The sequence below is a fragment of the Vipera ursinii genome, assembly GCF_947247035.1.
Source record: "Vipera ursinii genome assembly, chromosome: Z".
Classification (NCBI taxonomy): Eukaryota; Metazoa; Chordata; class Lepidosauria; order Squamata; family Viperidae; genus Vipera; species Vipera ursinii.
The window spans coordinates 17,656,476-17,675,162 of record NC_139517.1 but is presented as its reverse complement, the minus strand read 5'-3'; the positions used below and the strand labels follow the sequence as shown (position 1 = coordinate 17,675,162).

Genomic DNA, 18,687 nt, shown 5'->3' with positions numbered 1-18,687 from the left:
TCCTGTTGGTGTGAAATCCTGAAAAATAAAATTGAGCTGCTTTAATGAGAACAGAGAGGCACTGGGCAAATTCGAGATCTAAACCAGGGGTGTCCAACTTTGGCAACTTTAAGAAAGGGTACAGAGAAGAGCAACAAAGATGATTAGAGGACTGGAGGCTAAAACGGTTGCTGGAATGGTTGCTGGAATTGGGTATGTCGGTTTTAATGAAGAGAAGGACGAGGGGGGACATGATAGCAGTGTTCCAAAATCTCAGGGGCTGCCCCAAAGAAGAGGGAGTCAAGCTATTCTCCAAAGCGCCTGAAGGCAGGACAAGAAGCAACGGATGGAAACTAATCAAGGAGAGAAGCAACCTAGAACTAAGGAGAAACCTCCTGACAGTTAGAACAATTAACCAGTGGAACAACCTGCCTCCAGAAGAGGTGAATGCTCCAACACTGGAAGTTTTTAAGAAGAGACTGGACAGCCATTTGTTTGAAATGGTATAGGGTTTCCTGCCTGAGCAGGGTGTTGGACTAGATGACCTTCAGGGTCCCTTCCAACTTTATTATTATTATTAAGACTTGTGGACTTCAACTCCCAGAATTCCCAGCCAGCATGGCCAGCTGGAGAATTCTGGGAGTTATAATAATAATAATAAAGTTGGAAGGGACCTTGGAGGTCATCTTGTCCAACCCCCTGCTCAGGGAGGAAACCCTATACCATTTCAAACAAATGGCTGTCCAGTCTCTTCTTAAAACTTCCAGTGTTGGAGCATTCACCGCTTCTGGAGGCAGGTTGTTCCATTGGTTAATTGTTCTAACTGTCAGGCGGTTTCTCCTTAGTTCTAGGTTGCTTCTCTCCTTGATTAGTTTCCATCCGTTGCTTCTTGTCCTGCCTTCGGGCGCTTTGGAGAATAGCTTGACTGCCTCTTCTTTGTGGCAGCCCCTGAGATATTGGAACACTGCTATCGTGTCCCCCCTTGTCCTTCTCTTCATTAAACCAGTCTACAGGTTTAAAGTTCCCAAGGTTGGACTGTTCCTGGTCTCTACAGCATAACTTCCGCAGCATTTCTGAAGCTCACACAGACTTGGTGGCACCCAACCTGCTCCTTGCACTATCCATACAAACATGCATACTTCAAGTTTTAAATGCATCGTTCTTATGGTGGGCTCAGAGCTAAGATGCTCCCCCAAAGCAACAGAAGAGGAAATAATCGTTTGCAGAACAAAACTCCCAAGGCGTGGTTTTTGCCCCAGTAATGAATGCGGTGAAAGGATGAGGATTCACGAGGGATCTATAACATCTACAGATCAGAGATCACCGCAGAAAGCCCCATCTGAAAAAAAGGAAAAGGGGGAGGGGGAGGGAAAGAGAGGAGAAAGTTTAGGAAACCATTCTGAACACCCATGCTATAGTTTGCAAATGTCTGCAACCTCTCGTCACCCAGAAGAAAAGCACTTTGCTAAAGTTCTCCAGATTTGGGATTATTAGGCAAAACCGGACGAATGTAGCAAAAGTTGGGAATTACTGTGGAAGCACTGTTAGAATATAGGTAATACGTATTCAGCTTATGACCAGAATTGAGCCCAACATTTCCGTGGGTAAAGGAGACAGTGGTTAGGTGAATTTTGCCCCGTTTTACCACCTTTCTTGCTAGAGTTGTTAAATGAATCTCGGCAGTTGTGAAGTAAGTTTAGTAACAGGGTTGTTAAGTGAATGTGGATTCCCCAGTGACCTAGCTGGTCACAAAAAGTGATCACGTGACCCCGGGACGCTGCAACCGTCATAAATACGAGTCAGCTGCTAAGCACCCAAATTTTGATCATGTGATCGTGGGGATGCTGCAATGGTCCTGAGTGCAAAAAATGGTCATAAATCTTTTTTTTCAGGGCCGTTGTAACTTTGAATGGTCAGTAAATGAAGTGTTGTAAGTCAAGGACTACCTGTGGAATGGAAAAATTGGATGGGGATTTTAAGCCTCATGGCCCACTTATTTGGAGGATTCTGGATTTTGGAAGGCTAGTGTAGAACCACCAAAAACATGGTTCCTCATGACTTTCTGACAGGACTACTGCAATACTCTTTACATGGGTGTGCTGCCACCATGTGGTTGTTTGGGAAAATTATAATATGTTATCTATCTGGGTCAGCTAACCCCTCCTTCCCTATGACATATTTCCTCCTTCTCCTGACCATGTGTTCTACACCCCTCCCCTTTCTGGGATGGACTTCCTCCTTCTTTCTCCCTGGGGACTCTCCTCCTCCATAGCCGGAGACACACGCGCTCCTCCATAACCGGCAGATACGCCTGCAGACACTGGGAGTCATAATTGTCTTTTGACCTTGAATTACCGTCTATAAATTATCTGACTACACCTCGTCTGCTGTAATCTCATCTGCATGCAAATAAAGGTATTTCTAGATGATCAAGGTATTTCATAAGTTCTGCTATCGGGAAGAGAGCTGTTAACAGTGATAACATCTGCTTATATAGACCAGCACAGGGGTCTTAACAAAGGGATCAATCATAATACAGCAGCTTGATCCAGAATAGTCAAAAGACATTTAAATTCCTTCTGTCTGCAATCCATATATGTGCATGTTATCTGCAAGCAAGCTTAGTTAAAAGGCAGTCCATATATGTGTATGTTATCTGCAAGCAAGCTTAGTGAAAGACAGTTTGAACTCCTTGCCTGCCTGCAATAAATAAGGAGATGACTTAATTCGCCATTCTCCAGCTGATTCTGCAAGAGACAGAGTCATGCTTCTAGGATTTCTGCTTCTGTGAACTGTTGTCTTTCTGGCTTCCTGAGGAGACCAGCCAAAAGACCTGTTAAAATCTTACTGCCTTTTCTGCCATTGAATTTCTAGCCAGCGTCTTAAAAGTAATTTGGAGAGACTTTGAAATGCAAATGAATTTCTGCTCAGATCTACTCTGAATGTTTACAAATGTTCCTAATTGCAAAGAGAGACTGTTTGTTTGTAATCTTCGAGTCTTTGTGAAATCAAATGCAGGATCAAAATTTCCCTGTCTGTCTTCTCCAAACTGCCTTTCACTCAAATTGACTGAGAAGATCAGAGATATCCTGTGTTGCAAACACAATTTGTGCTCAGAGCTGAATTTTACTAAAAAGGAGAGAAAAAGTTTGTCAGTTTGCTAAACTCCCTTTGTTTAACAGACCTTTGAGAGCAGGAATAAAAGGGCCATAAAACAATTAGTTGCCTTGGTAAGCAAGACCCTAGTTTACTGCTGAGTGAAAGAGGCTCCTACCCTTGGAATGCAAAGGTAAACAGCAAGCTTGGATTTATGTCAAGCAGGCAGCGACCTCTGGTGGCCAAACTGAAATGTTTATACTGTCTGCAAATTTAAACTGCATGTAGAGCTGTGTAGACAGAGAAAGGTGTTGATTCACACTTATGACAAGCCATGAAAGCATCTTTATATGTAAAAAAACCCCACAAGTGATTTAGCTAACAATCCTAAAATATATGTTTTCAATCTCCAGAGGGGAGATTATTCAGCAAGCCTACAGTTAAGTTACCCGCAACTGAACGCCTAAAGCAAAGCAATCCTACCCAGTCCCACTAGCTCTAAAAAAAGGAACAAGGAGCAAATTAACCTTCATTAATGGCACAGTTTACAGCCTACGGTTGACACGCTTAACATGGACAGGCAGTTCCCTAAGAGTTCCAGACCGGCTTACGACTTGTGGTCCTAAGAAGAAACAACTTGGATGACCTTGTGTCCAAGTGAAGGCTAGGGGCAATAACAGGCAAATAATAGGCTTGCTTCCAAACAGCGACCTCTAGTGGTCAAAGGGTGAACTTCGTTGAAGTACCCACCTGCTGCCGGCGTCAACTTCCCTCCGCCCTGTGCGTTCCCACAGAGAGGGCCTCCTCAGGGTGCCACCGGTCAGAGAATGTAGATTGGTGGCCCCCAGGGGGAGGTCTTTCTCTGTGGGCGCCCCGGAGCTATGGAACCAGTTACCGGTTGAGCTCCGGACGGCGCCCGATCTTCGCTCCTTTCGCCGCGATCTGAAAACTTACCTGTTCGAACAAGCCGGCCTGGCCTGAGGGGGGATTGGTGGGGTTTTACTATCATTTTATTGGGGTTTTATTAATGTATTTATTGTTGGGCATGTATTTAATTACTTTTTAATTTTTGTAGCTTTGTGTTTTATTCTTGCCCTGTACACCGCCCTGAGTCCTTCGGGAGAAAGGCGGTATAGAAATATTAATAAATTAAATATATTAATTAATAAATTATGCAAGCAGCACCCTGGTGGCTGCTCAGCAAATATAAGGCTTGTCCCCAGGCACGTGTAGAGTTCCCCCTAGTGGCTAAAGGGTGAACTTCCCTGAAGTCTCTAACAAACGCAGAAGGCATCCCCTGGTGGTCAAAGAGCGAAGTTCACCGAATTAGTTAAAATACCTAAAATAACTAAAAATACAGAAGTTTTCTGTATCTATCCTAGCCATGGCGGAATGTCCCATTGATTCAGAAGAGCTGGTTTGACCAGACTACCCTGATTTGTGCAAAGATCCTGCTGTAAAACCCAAGCGTACAATAAAACCAACCCAGAAACTCAGAGAAAATTACGAGGCAACTAGAGATGAATTTTCCAGTAATCTGTCAGAACTATGGAACAGAACTGCATACAGCATGTCAGTTTTGCTGAGCCTTAAGGATAATCCTGTTGAATTAAGAGGCTCTATAGGTCGTCTATCTGCAGCATATGAAAGTTACCAGCAGCTGTCTGCAAAATACACAGGTTTTTTGAATGACTCTAATGTACATGATTCCTCAGCAGAACTAAGCAATATTGATGAACTAAACCAGCAAAGAGATCTCCTAGTGCAAGATGCAAAGAATAAGGTGGAAATCCGTATTGCTGACCTGCAGGAGACCAGATCTCATAGATCTACATCAACTAAAGTCACAGTATGCTCTGCTAGATCCTCTCGCTCCAGGGCTTCAAGGATACATGACAAGTTGGTAGAGGCCTGTGCACAGCTAGAAGCAAAAAAAGTGCTTGTTTCCTTTGCCAGAAAGGAAGCTGAAATAGAAGCTCAGAGCAAAGCCCGCCAAGCAGAGGAGGAAGCTCAGAGCAAAGCCCTCCAAGCAGAGGAGGAAGCTCAGAGCAAAGCCCTCCAAGCAGAGGAGGAAGCTCAGAGCAAAGCCCGCAAAGCAGAGGAGGAATACAGATCTATCTGGGTCAGCTAACCCCTCCTTCCCTATGACATATTTCCTCCTTCTCCTGACCATGTGTCCTACACCCCTCCCCTTTCTGGGATGGACTTCCTCCTTCTTTCTCCCTGGGGACTCTCCTCCTCCATAGCCGGAGACACACGTGCTCCTCCATAACCGGCAGATACGCGTGCAGACACTGGGAGTCGTAACTGTCTTTTGACTATTCTGGATCAAGCTGCTGTATTGTGATTGATCCCTTTGTTAAGACCCCTGTGCTGGTCTATATAAGCAGATGTTATCACTGTTAACAGCTCTCTTCCAGATAGCAGAACTCATGAAATACCTTTATTTGCATGCAGAAGAGATTACAGCAGATGAGGTGTAGTCAGATAATTTATAGACGGTAATTCAAGGTCAAAAGACAGTTATGACTCCCAGTGTCTGCAGGCGTATCTGCCGGTTATGGAGGAGCACGTGTGTCTCCGGCTATGGAGGAGGAGAGTCCCCAGGGGGAAAGAAGGAGGAAGTCCATCCCAGAAAGGGGAGGGGTGTAGGACACATGGTCAGGAGAAGGAGGAAATATGTCATAGGGAAGGAGGGGTTAGCTGACCCTGATAGATAGCATATTATAATTTTCCCAAACAACCACGTGGTGGCAGCACAATGGGGCTCCCCTTGGAGACCACTCAGAAGTTATAACTGATCCAGAATGGAATGAGACAACTCACCATGGTCAAATTGCCATGGTCAAATTGCTATGGCCAACTTGCTATGGGACAACTCACTGCAGGAGAATTCAACAATTCAGTAATTATTTAAAATAGTTAAAATTAATTTAATTTTTGTCATACACATTAATTTTGTCCCTCCTTTGGCATCCTTCCTTTAATGATTCTATTGTTCTATTTCTTGGATATTAGTGTAACTCTTGTCCCATGGCAAGTTGTCCTGTGGTGAATTGGCCGCAACAGGTTGGCCATGGCAAGTTGGCTGCAGCAAGTTGGCCGTGGCGAGTTGTCCACAGTAGTTGACTACAACAAGTTGGCCATGGCGAGTTGACCATAGCAAGTTGGCCATGGCGAGTTGGCCATAGTAGTTGGCTACAACAAGTTGGCCATGGCGAGTTGGCCTTGGTGAGTTGGCTGTGGTGAGTTGGCTGCAGCAAATTGGCCATGGCGAGTTGGCCACAGTAGTTGGCTGCAACACGTTGGCCATGGTGAGTTGGCCATGGCGAGTTGGCTGTGGCGAGTTGTCTTAGACCTGTGCAGAATGTGGCAGCTCACACCGTATTGGCCATCCTTTATAGTTTACCCATGTTACACCACTGTTGAAGAGTTGCATGTGCTCCCATCTCCCAGATGCCAAAATAGTACGGTTGGAACCCAAATATTGTAGAAATGAATGGGAGTGGTTGATGGGTTGGGCAGCTGATTTTTCTTGGTTCGTGGTTGTATTATTTTTATTGCTTGTGAATTACGTACCACAAGATGGGTGCCCATATAACTCTTTTAAAACCTACAGACAAGCATCTGGGAAGAAAGAGGCCTTTTTCCAGATGCAATCTCTGAACGGCAATGCTGCTCTTGGATTCGACCAGCCACCGCTTAAATATGCAAGGAATCCATCAACTTATAACCACAATTCTGACCAAAATTTCCACTGCTAAGCAAGGCAGCTGTTAAGTGAGTGACACCTGATTTTACAACCTTTTTCTGCCATGGTTATTAAGGGAAACATATGGTCGCTAACTGAATCTGGCCTCTCCCATTGACTTTGCTTGTCGGGAGTTGGCTAGGAAGGTCACGAATGGCAGTCAGGATGCTTCAACTATCAGAAAAACCTGCCAGTTGCAAAGCGCTCAAGTTTTGATCACGCAACCACTATTGATGCTGCCACCATCGTAAGTGTGAGGACTGGTTGTCAATGACCTTGCTCAGTGCTGTTATAATGTCGAACGATCGCTAAGCAAATGGCGGTAAGTTGAAGACTATTTGTATTTCAGTGTACACATCCCCAAAGGAATTTCCCTCACCTGGTGTGCCTCAGGCTTGTCCTGCAACCGAGGTCTCAAATATCTTCTTGCGTCCTTCCATGCCACTCAGAGCATCGATATTCTTCCTCCAGTCACCTACTTCCCGATTCTCCTGGGGTGGGGAAGAGACCAAGGGTCGGGAAATCAGTGGAGTCCCAGGCTTTGTGGGAGAAGTAACTTGGGTCCTGTTAGCTCATTTATGTTTTTATTGATCTGAACTCAGAGCAACTTACTCAGAGCTTTCCTTCCTCACATTCTTCCCCACGCCAACCCCGTGTGATTGGTTGGGAGACAGTGGCTGGTCCCCAGGTTCCCAAAGGAGCTTCTAAAGCTGAGAATGGACTACAATCTGGGTTTTGATGTTCTTAAACAGCCCATCACCATGACTGCTGTGCCCATAGAGGGCCTGGTTTCCCATTGCTTCGTGGACTCATCAAAGTAAGCCACAGGAAACTTTCACGAATGGAATTCCTTTCATAGCTAAGAGAGATTCTTATTGTTGACAATGTTCTCCTTCCCCCATTCTACACCCCAACCAAATTTGGAAAGATCACTTGTGCCCAGTGATGTAGTCGGATGGTTCCTGAATTTTGCACCGGTCACTTCCCTGGATGAGACCAGAGGGATCTCTGTGATTATGAGATATCTTTCCACATTTTCTAAGCTGCGGTCTTGGTTGGATAAGTACTCAGACCGAGGAAAGGAGAGGTGCTACTACTACATGCATTCTTGAAATGCAAAGGTTTTTCAAAACTCAAAATCAGCCCAGCTAATTTCCCTTTCCCCAGGTAGACTTTACACATGTTCCTGTATAACCAGGGTTTCCCAACCTTGACAACTTTTAAGATGCATGGACTTCAACTCCCAGAATTCTCCAGCCAGCATGAGAATGAAGTCCACACGTCTTTAAATTACTATGGCTGAGAAACCCTGCTTTATACCCTTGCCAAGTAATGTACTGGGGGAAAAAAAGTTTTGCAAGGGTATCCTCCAAGGAAGGATTTTTTTAATTTTTTTTAAAGAAAAATCAAGATCGCGGTCATAATACACAGGAAAAGGGTTTTTTTTGGCAATGTGGTGGCTGCCATCTTGACTTTTGTGACCCTTTACCTGTGAACTTTCCTGCAGTTTTGGAAGGAGCATTGAACTTTTTATGAAAACCAGGAATTGGACAAAGGGCTCATTGCCCATCTAAATCGATTTTCCCAAGTGAACTTTAAGGTTGCTATTTATGGGTAACAAAAACAAACAGGGTGCTGCCCTGCTGGTAAAATGTAGCCCAAGGTGCCAAGAACTAAATTTAAGACTTTGACATACAACGTCACTGATGGGAAATTTGTGCCTGGAAATTATTCACCACCAATGAATGATCAGTCAGGCTGTAAGTAAATAAGCAGGCAAGTATGCAAAGCTTGGGCAGTTCAGTCACCTCAGAACGCCTCACAATGAACTTAGACCAGGAATGGGGAATTTCTGGAGGTCACAAGGGGCTGCAACACCCCATTCACGGTCTGCAGGGCCTCCAGAGAAGAGGGTCGAGGGACAAAATATATTCAAACTATCCAAAAAGACTTAATTGTGCTCTTTTGGGTGGTGGGTCAGGGTTTAAATGACTCTTTAGTCACTAAAATCTCCAAACCATGCAAATCCACCCCCTCAAAGGCTAAGCAGAGTCTCTAGCTAACAAGGATTGCTCACTCTTTTCCTAAATCAAGGTGCTAAATGACTCTGCAGCTACCAACCATCCACTTCCTCTTCCCTCCCCCTCACTCTTGCTTGATGATCCATCCAGGCTCACCTTCTCTGTGTCATCTTTCTTGACCTGTTTGAGGTTGGCCCGCAGATCCATGGAGACCTTGTGCTTGGAGCCAAGCAAGGCCTGCATCATGGCATCGGCTGAGAGACGCACCCGGCGAAGAGCAGGGCGCTTAAATTTGCCTCGCAGGTCAAAAATCTTCTGGTTCAAATCTTGGATCTGGAGCCAGAACGGACAGTCTGTTAACACATTGGAAATATTCACAGTTCTCCCCAGCTGGATGCTTTCCAGATGGGTAGACGACAATACCCTGAGTCATGGTGATTGGGAATTCTGGTCTCAACACGTCTGAAAGAGGTGGGGAGAGCCCAGTTATATGAAGAACCCTTCAGTTAGGAGTGAGATGTTGCACTGTCCTTCCAGATCTCCTCACACTTTCCCATAAGCTGTCTTAAATAAAGAACATTCTGAAACTGTAAATCAGCATTTCTCGACCTCAGCAATCCAGCTCCCAGAATCCTCCAGCCAGCCTGCTAGAGAAAGTTAAAGTCCACACATTTTAAAGTCCACGCATTTTAAAGTGGCCAAGTTTGTACAACACTGCCCTAGCAAGATCTTTGGTCTGCTGGGGTCCTCCTGACATCAAACACTCCACTCATTAGCACTGACGGTCTTATCTAATAGGGTAATGAAATGTTTTCAAGCGAACAACCGAGTTCTGAGAGCACCAAGAACTCTGAAGGTGTAGGTTTAATGATGTGTGAAAGAGTTAAAGCTTTTGTAGGTGCATTTGAAAATAGAATCCTATAGGTTGGCAATAACTGCATGCAGGGTAAAGGTAAAGGTGGGTGCAAATGCAGTAACGGAATTACAGAATTACAGAAAAAGCGATTGGGGTAATCCAGTCCCCAAGAACGAATGAAAATGGTGACTGCATAGATCTTCTTCTCAGATCTTCTTAGAAGGCTCGTAGTAATATCAAGCACGGAGCCTGGAAAAAAAAATGGATGTGACAGGAGGGGAAAAAAAGGAAAGAAATGAAACTAGAAATAGAAGGGATGGCTCTGAAGAAATGTGGACTGAATGAAAAAAAAAATGAATAGTCAGTATGAAAAAGTACACTGAGATGATTTGGTCACATACGGGAAATGAACGAGTATTAAACTGCAAAACAAAAGGCGAGTAACTAAGCGAGGAGAAAGAGAAGATGGAGACACCCATGACTGAATCCAGGATGCAGCTGAGGAGATCCTCAAAAATGGAGAGGTGAAAATTCTGAGAAGTCAAAATGGAAAGCAACAGGTGGACACGGCTGAAGAAACTAGGATGCTTTTCAAGGATAGAATGATATGGAGAGGTAGAGTGAATGTTACTGATGCAAAGTAGGTTTATCTGAGCTCCCTTTTATTCTCATCTCATGCCATTTGTTCCCACCCCCACCCCCACCCCCGGCTTATTATTTCTTACACCTTTTCTGCACTTTGCAAACCTAGAGCCATGGGTATATTGTGGTTGTTCTTAAAATTCCCCCTTCTTCCCAAGAACATTAAAGTGGCATATATTCCAGCTTTTCCTGATTCAGATTTACTCAAATCAGTGGCCCTAAGTGATTATTTTTAAGCTTGGCGAAAAAAGACTAGGCTGTGTTTTGCATTTCCCCATTACTGTCGTTAAAATGCCAAATTCCATTGGCCCAATCCTTCATCTGAAATACACTTAGCTCTCTCTTTCTATCTTATATGAACGAGATCCGCAAGTGAGGCCCTGTAAAGACAATTGTGGCCCCCACCCCCCCAAGGGCCATGTTCAGAAACTCACCTCGTTGATGCTCTTATTGACCCGGGCCTCCATGTCATAACGCTCCTCATCAACTTTGTCGATTTGTGCATGCAGCTGCTGACATAACTCCTGTAGCAAACAAGGTAGTATAATTTGAAAGCCAAATCAAAGATCAGATTCAAAACTAACGAAGAACAAGGTGTTCCTGAACGAGCGCAAAGTGCATTTGCAAGGCTACTGAGTGATGAGCCATACAACTATATTTTTTTAAGACATCAACCACTTACAGTAAATCAGAATGGTCTAACTGGAGAAAAAAAGAAGACAATAATTTCAAAACACTTTTGGAGAAATCCTGGTGATTTAGCAGTACCAATAGCACTTAGACTTATATACCGCTTCTACAGCCCTCTCTAAGTGGTTTACAGGATCAGCCTATTGCTCCCAACAAGCTGGATCCTCATTTCACCGACCTTGGAAGGATGGAAGGTTGAGTCAACCTTGAGTCTGTGAGAATCAAACTGCCAAATTGCTGGCAGCTGGCAGTCAGCAGAAATAGCCTGCAGTACTGCATTCTAACCACTGCGCCACCAGGGCTCTTTAATTTAGATTCCATTAATACCCACAATTATATATATTTTTTCTCCAAGCTAAGAATCTCTTAGAGTAGTCCGAATCGAACAGAAGAATCAGCTGCCCTTCCAGTTGTGTTTTCCTACAAATCCCACCTCCGGTTCATATACCTGGAGTGCAACAGATTGAAGAAAGCTAATCTTGTAAGCATAGGCTTACAAGAGAGTTTTAACTGGGTGGATTCTTCTAAAGCTATGTCATCTTTCTATGGAGTGTGGATCGTGCTGCCAATGATGGGCTGCCCAAGTCTTGCTTGAGAGCTGCTGGTGCAAAGCAAGTTGAGTAGCAAATGCATAGTGTGTTCCTCAAGGAGCGTATCACCTTCCCTAACATTAAGCCGATGTCTAAGATAGTTTACCTTGAGAATCAAAGATACACTTTAGAGTTTTCCTTTCACCTGGCATCTGTCTTTATCTCTCTTCCAACTAGAGACTTTCCATGGGAAGCCCAACACATCTGGAGAGCAACAGTTCAGAGAAGGCTGACTTCACTAGACCCAAGAAGCAGATCTTCTCCAATTTGGCCTGCTTTCTCCCTCCTTCATTGTCCCCACTTCTGTCCTGACCTGCAGTTCTGTGAAGCCGAATTGTGCCAGTTCTAATGGGATGCAGTGGTCGGAGAGAAATCGTTCTTTATCCTGGCAGCGTTCTTCTTCTTCCTTTTCCATTTCCTTCTTGGCCACTTGGAGCATCAGTGACTGGGTGAAAAGACAATAGTTTGGATCAATGAGCTGGGCTTATTATCTTGCTTGCAGATATAACTTCAACTTTCAACCTGATGAATATACCGGGCTTAAGCTAGCTTTTCCTTTCCGAGGGACTCTGCAGAAGTATGGATGGCCCCCGAGGATGGTGAAGGTTGCTCATACTAAGCCAAGAATGCTGGGTGTTGAATCACAGATCTGGAGGGTGTTCAGGTTGGGCAAGTCCATTTTGTCAAGAGTTCCTCCCTACCAACTATTTGCGTCAAGTATGTGTGTGGGTAGGTGTGGTTGTATGGGTATTCTATTCTCTTGGAATCTGATCTACCGTACCTCTTTTCTACCAGGGTCTATACCAGTGATGGCAAACCTTTTAGAGACCGAGTGCCCAAGCTGCAACCCAAAACCCACTTATGTATCGTTGGGTGCCGGGCGTGCGTGGCCCATCGGGTGGGCGTGGCCCATCGAGTGGGCGTGGCTGTGGTGGTAACAGCAGACTGGGTGGGACTAAAAAGTTCAATCAATCAATTCCAACTTTGCGAGATCTTTTTTCCCCCCGAGTTGAAACTGATTGATTGAACCTTTTTTTCTTTTGCACACAGCGGTGGAGGCCTAAAGCGAAAAGATTTTATAAAACCCAGCTGAAGACCTAGGACTAGGGCGATGGTGCGCGTGCCCACAGAGAGGGCTCTGTGTGCCACCTGTGGCATGCATGCCATAGGTTCGCCACCACGGGTCTATACACTACACGTAGTCCTCGACTTACAACCACAATTGATTCTTTTTTAGTGCCTTTGTAACTTCAAATGATCATTAAATGAATGGTTGTAAATTGAGGACTACATGTACTATGTTTTGCCTTCCTATCTCCTAGAAACTTGCCAGATGTGCTCCCAGAGGTGTGTAGCTCCTTGTGTACTTTTCTAACTGTTCTAATACCCAGGAAATTATTTTTTCCACATCACCTTGAGTTGCAATTTCCGAGAAGCCGATATCTTGCATTTTATCTGTGGTAGAACAACAACAACAAAAAAAGAGAGAGAGAGATTTGAGAGGGATATTTCACACATGGGAAAGATGGTGCTCAGTTGGAATTCCTAAAGTTACAGTGATAATTGCTTATCCTGGACATAACATGGGGAGCATTTTAATAGGAAAGGAGAGAAACAGAATCAGCTGATTTGGTTTAGGCCTGTTTAACGCTCAAGTGACAAAGATCACTTGATCTTAACATCAAGTGACAAATTTTCATTTAGAGCAGAGTTCCGTGGAGAAAGGTTTTTCCATGAACCGGAGAGTGTGTGATTTTGTGTGCTGCCTGCATCCCACGGATGGGGCTTTGCTTGTTTGTGTGGACCAGTTGGTGGCACGCTGTGGCCTAGTACCGGTCCATGGACCGGGGGTTGGGGACCCCTAACTTAGAGGAAAGGAGAGAAAATAAAATACAATCTGCTTTGTCCAGTGGGTTTAATTTCTTTCTAAATAAAATAATAGATGGGATTAGTCTAAATCCGAGGTAGGCAACCTTGGCTCTTTTATGACCCATGGACTTCAACTCCCAGAATTCCTGAGCCAGCACAGCTGGCTCAGGAATTCTGGGAGCTGAAGTCCACGAGTCATAAAAAAGCCAAGGTTGCCTACCCCTGGTCTAAATCATGTGTGTCCAACTCTGGCAACCTTAAGGCCTGTGGACTTCAACTCCCACAATTCCCCAGCCATCCATGCTGGCTGGAGAATTCTGGGAGTTAGAATACAATAGAATAACAGAGTTGGAAGGGAGTTGGAACATTCACCTCTTCAGGAGGCAAGTTGTTCCACTGGTTAATTGTTCTAACTGTCAGGAGGTTTCTCCTTAGTTCAAGGTTGCTTCTCTCCTTGGTTAGTTTCCATCCGTTGCTTCTTGTCCTGCCTTCAGGTGCTTTGGAGAATAGCTTGACTCCCTCTTCTTTGTGGCAACCCCTGAGATATTGGAACACTGCTATCATGTCACCCCTCACCCTTCTCTTCATTAAACTAAACTACACATACCCAATTTCAGCAACTGTTCCTTATATGTTTTAGCCTCCAGTCCCCTAATCATCTTTGTTGCTCTTCTCTGTACCCTTTCTAGAGTCTCAACTTCTTTTTTACATCGTGGTAAACCTGGATGCAGTATTCCAAGTGTGGCCTTACCAAGGCATTGTAAAGTGTTATTAACACTTCACGTGATCTTGATTCTATCCCTCTGTTAATGCAGCCTAGCACTGTGTTGGCTTTTTTGGCAGCTGCAGCACACTGCTGGCTCATATTGAAGTGATTGTCCACTAGGACTCCGAGATCCCTCTCACAGTTGCTACTATTGAGAAAGGTACTACTTATACTATACCTGTACATTTGGTTTTTCTTGCCTAAATGTAGAACCTTACTTTTTTCACAGTTGAATTTCATTTTGTTAGATAGTGCCCAGTGTTCGAGTCTCTCCAGATCCTCCTGTATCTTAAGCCTATCTTCTGGAGTGTTGGCTATTCCTACCAGCTTGGTGTCATCTGCAAATCTGATGAGTTCCCCATCTATCCCCTCATCCAGATGATTGATGAAGAAGACTAATGTTGCCAAGGGTGGACCCCTTCTGGTCTAAATTAAATGATGCCTAGAGACCATTTGGGAAAGGTCACTTCTCCTCTATGTTTTTGAAAGGTTTGAATAGGTTTTAAGGAGTAGAAGCATCTTGAAACAAGAAGGAAATTTGAGAGGCTAAGCATGAGGACAAATGCCCAATTTTCTGACTCTTGCAGCAGAACTGCAATTTGAGCTTACATTGGGAGAGAGAGGTGCCAATTAATCCTGACTTCACCTTGGTGTATTGTTTTCATGTATGATGATAAAATTTGCATTTCTCTCCAAAAACACAGAGACACACCCATACAGAGACCCAAACATGAGGGGCTGTATTGTTTCCATTTCTGCATTTCTTCCCCCCTCTCCCTTCAAACGATGGGTTTCCCCTTTGATCTCCTGAGGCAACCAATCCTTAATCTTGCCCTGGGTATTTCTGCATTTCTCTTAAAGAGACTGGCACTTACCTTGTCGTGCGGCTCAATGGCGTAGGCCCGGTAATTGGCAGATGACTTTCGGCGTAGGGGGGGCACTGTGGCATGGGGAGGAGGGGGTGCATGTTTGGGAGCCACTGGCACCTTTTTTGTTTCCACAATGGTCTCCTGTTCTTCCTCCTCTATGTATTCCTCCTCTTCCTCCTCCTCATACTGCAGATTTAAATAATGTATTATTTCCAAAATGCTCCCTGCAACCACATTTTAGGACATATAAAGGCCAGCTGCACTTGCTGCTCTTAGACACACACACACACACACACACACACACACACACCTCCCAAATTTCAGTTTTTGAGAGAGGATATTTATGGAAGTGGGGGAAATGGCACAAACCTGCTCCTGTTCCTTTAACTACTCTGTATCTTAATTGCTGACTTTCACTGGCCTACAGCTGGCCCTCAACTTACGACCACAATTGGGAACAGCTTGCTAAACAAGGTGGTTGTTAAATGACTCACGCCTGATTTTTTAATAGCCTTTTTTTGAGGGAACTACTGCAGTTGTTAAATGAATTATGCAGTCGTTAAGCAAATCCAGCATGACTTTGCTTGTTGGAAGCCAGCTGGGAAGGTTGCAAACGGCCATCACATGACCCCTGGGACATTGAAACTGTCATAAATACATGCCATGTACTTTAATTTTGATCAGGTGACCATGGGGATGCCGCAACTGTTGCAAGTGTGAGGTGCAAGTTGTACCTCACTTTTTTCAGTGCCGTTGTAACTTTGAATGAACCAAACAAATGGTGTGAACTAAACAAATGGTTGCAGGTGGAGGACTGCCAATATTTTCCTGACAAATCCATTTACTTAGAAATACCAAAAGAATGAAAATTAAAAATTGGAAAGACAGAATGCTACGGTAATAACAAGAATTGCACTAACTTTTATTTTCTCAACCTCAGTACGGACTGTGCTTTTTGCCACTAGATGGCGCATGAGTGAGCCGAGTTTGAGTTTTGGATTCTTTATGGAAGATGACAATAGTAGAATATTTTTCTTGGGTTTTTCCAGATTCCTGATTCCTCAGAATGGCTTGCTGTGATCTCATCAGGATGGGCATATCGATGGGCAAAAGAGCGCTTTTGGATGCAGTGTGAATTTCTCTTGGTGTCATGTCTCCATAGGCCTACAATCAGGGCTTTTTTTCTCATAGAATGCCCAGAATGGAGTTCCGGCACCTTTTTTGGATGGAACCTTGTAGGGTAGGCAAGGCAGGTTGTATGACCTGTGTGAGTTCTGGCACCTTTTTCTTTTACAAAAAAAGCACTGCCTACAATGATGCATATTAGAACTACCTTGCCCCATCAATGCTTTCTGTATCACTTGCTCTAGAGCAGTGTTTCTAAAGCTAGGCCATTTTAAGCTATGTGGACTTCAACTCCCAGAATTCCCCAGCCAGGAAGAAAAAAGGCTGAGTGGGAAATTCTGGGAGCTGAAGGCCGCGCAGCCTAAAGTGGTCAAGGTTGAGAAACATTGCTCTTCAGCAGTGCTTCTCAATCTCACCAATCTTTAGACCTGTGGACTTCAACACCCAGAATTCCCAGCCTGCATGGTCTCTTGCTACCGCTGATAGCAGCTATGCCAGCTAGGAGAGATGGTAATTGACGATCAACATATCTGGCGTCGTCCATGGACAAGCCAAAAAATCCAGATGGTGTCCCTTTTTACATATGTTGTCAGTAAAGAGTGGGGACTAGATTGGACGGACTCAACCGCCATTATAACTTTTTAAAGCTGTCTGTGGACATCCCTGACTAGATATCCAATAGGAAAGGCAGGAAAAAATAAAATAAAATCAAAAGTACTTAAACAGAGATAACGTCTTTTAAGAAATGAAATGATTAAATATGCTAACAGCAAAGACTGTAGAGATTGCCACGTACGAGGATGGCTTATTTAATTTATTTTTTTCCATAAAGGAACTATTTATAGATTTTAATCTGAAGGGATGCTGGTGACATTTTGTAAAGCTTATCTTAAACTATTTTCTAAGGAGCTGATATCTGGCAAGACCTGGCAAAGCAGCTTTTGCCAAGTTTATCCTAAGTGATAAGTACTTTGTGGCAAGATTCAAAACCCTGATGTAGGGCACATTTATTTATATATTTATTATTACTTTTTTACCCTTTATTACTTTATGGGTAATACAACAGAAATAACCCTTCCTCCTCCTCCTTTTCACCACAAGAACAGTCCTACGAGGTGAGTTGGGCTGAGAGAAAGTGACTGGCCCAAAGTCGTCTCAGGACTAGAACTCACAGACTCCTGGTGATTGGCCCAAAGTCACCGAGCTGGCTGTCATGCTTAAGGTGGGACTAGAATCCACAGTCTCCTGGTGATTGGCCCAAAGACACCCAACCGTCTTTCTCTTCTTAAAAACCTCCAGTATTGCACCCACCGCTTCTGGAGGCAAGCCACTTCACTGATTAATTGTTCTAAACGTCAGGACATTTCTCCTTACTTCTAGGTTGCTTCTCTCCTTGATTAATTTCCACCCATTCCTTCTTAACCACTAGACCAGGGGTAGGCAACCTTGGCTCTTTTACCACTCGTGGACTTCAACTCCCAGAATTCCTGAGCCAGCATGGCTCAGTATGGAAACCTCTCCATTTCTCCTCAGCATAGCTGGCTCAGGAATTCTGGGAATTGAAGTCCACGAGTCATAAAAGAGCCGAGGTTGCCCACCCCTGCACTAGACCAAACTGGCTTCCCGCAGTTACTTTTCAGAAAGCAGACTGTATAATTGTGAAGCTGTAGGTATTTACTTGCCTGCAATGACACAACAACCCCAGTACTAGAGTAACATTTCCCTGGATAATTTACTTTCTGTTCAACTCATGTGAAGCGAACATCTTGACAATCTCTCCCAATTTATTAAAGCTCTTTGAAAGAAGAGAGAAAGATGCCTGTATAAAATAAAGGACAGTGTTTCTTTCCCATCAGTTCTGGCGAAGTTGCTTCATTTGTACTTACGGCCATCTCTTCCCTGCGGGAAAAAAACAGGAAGATACAAATCAGGCTGAATAATTCCTTGTTTTGCCCGGGTGCTCCCCCATCCCCCAAGACCCAAAGCTGCTTCCTAGCTTTTCCCTCCTGCTGTTGGCATTTTAGTAGGATTATTTTTTTAATCTAAGGAGTCTTGTCTGCCAGCTCAAAGGACAGGAGTCCCATCCTGGAGATCCTGAACCCCCCTGTCTTGCTCAGTGAACTCTGCCAGGATGCACCCCGTACCCCTTCCCTCTGGTACGAAATGTGCAGTAACTCCCACTAACGTGCCTTTTAAAAGACAAAACTACTCACTCTTCTGCCATCTTGAGAAAGCAACCTTCAGGTCCGCTAGAATGAGAAGAGAACAAGAGAACAAGAGAAATACATCATTCATAACCTTTTCTCTATTTATAACCATCCCTAGCTCTCTATCATTTCTATCATCTTGAATATATAAGCATACATGTCTACACTGTAATATATAATAATATGCATTTACAATAACTATCCAATCGGAAGTCAATATGGTGTA

At 44.1% G+C, this 18,687-nt stretch overlaps 1 protein-coding gene across 1 annotated transcript; it reads right to left on the bottom strand.

Annotated features, from left to right (window-relative positions):
• Positions 1 to 1,082: 1,082 nt before the first annotated feature.
• On the bottom strand, positions 1,083 to 18,478 carry TNNI3 (troponin I3, cardiac type; the record flags this gene model as incomplete). Its single annotated transcript, XM_083378833.1, has 9 exons — positions 1,083 to 1,318; positions 7,206 to 7,317; positions 9,004 to 9,180; positions 10,780 to 10,869; positions 11,939 to 12,070; positions 13,039 to 13,080; positions 15,136 to 15,315; positions 18,141 to 18,153; positions 18,468 to 18,478. 8 exons carry the CDS (start codon positions 18,476 to 18,478, stop codon positions 7,216 to 7,218), a joined length of 747 nt encoding a protein of 248 aa, XP_083234959.1. The 3' UTR covers positions 1,083 to 1,318; positions 7,206 to 7,215.
• Between the last annotated feature and the right edge of the window lie 209 nt (positions 18,479 to 18,687).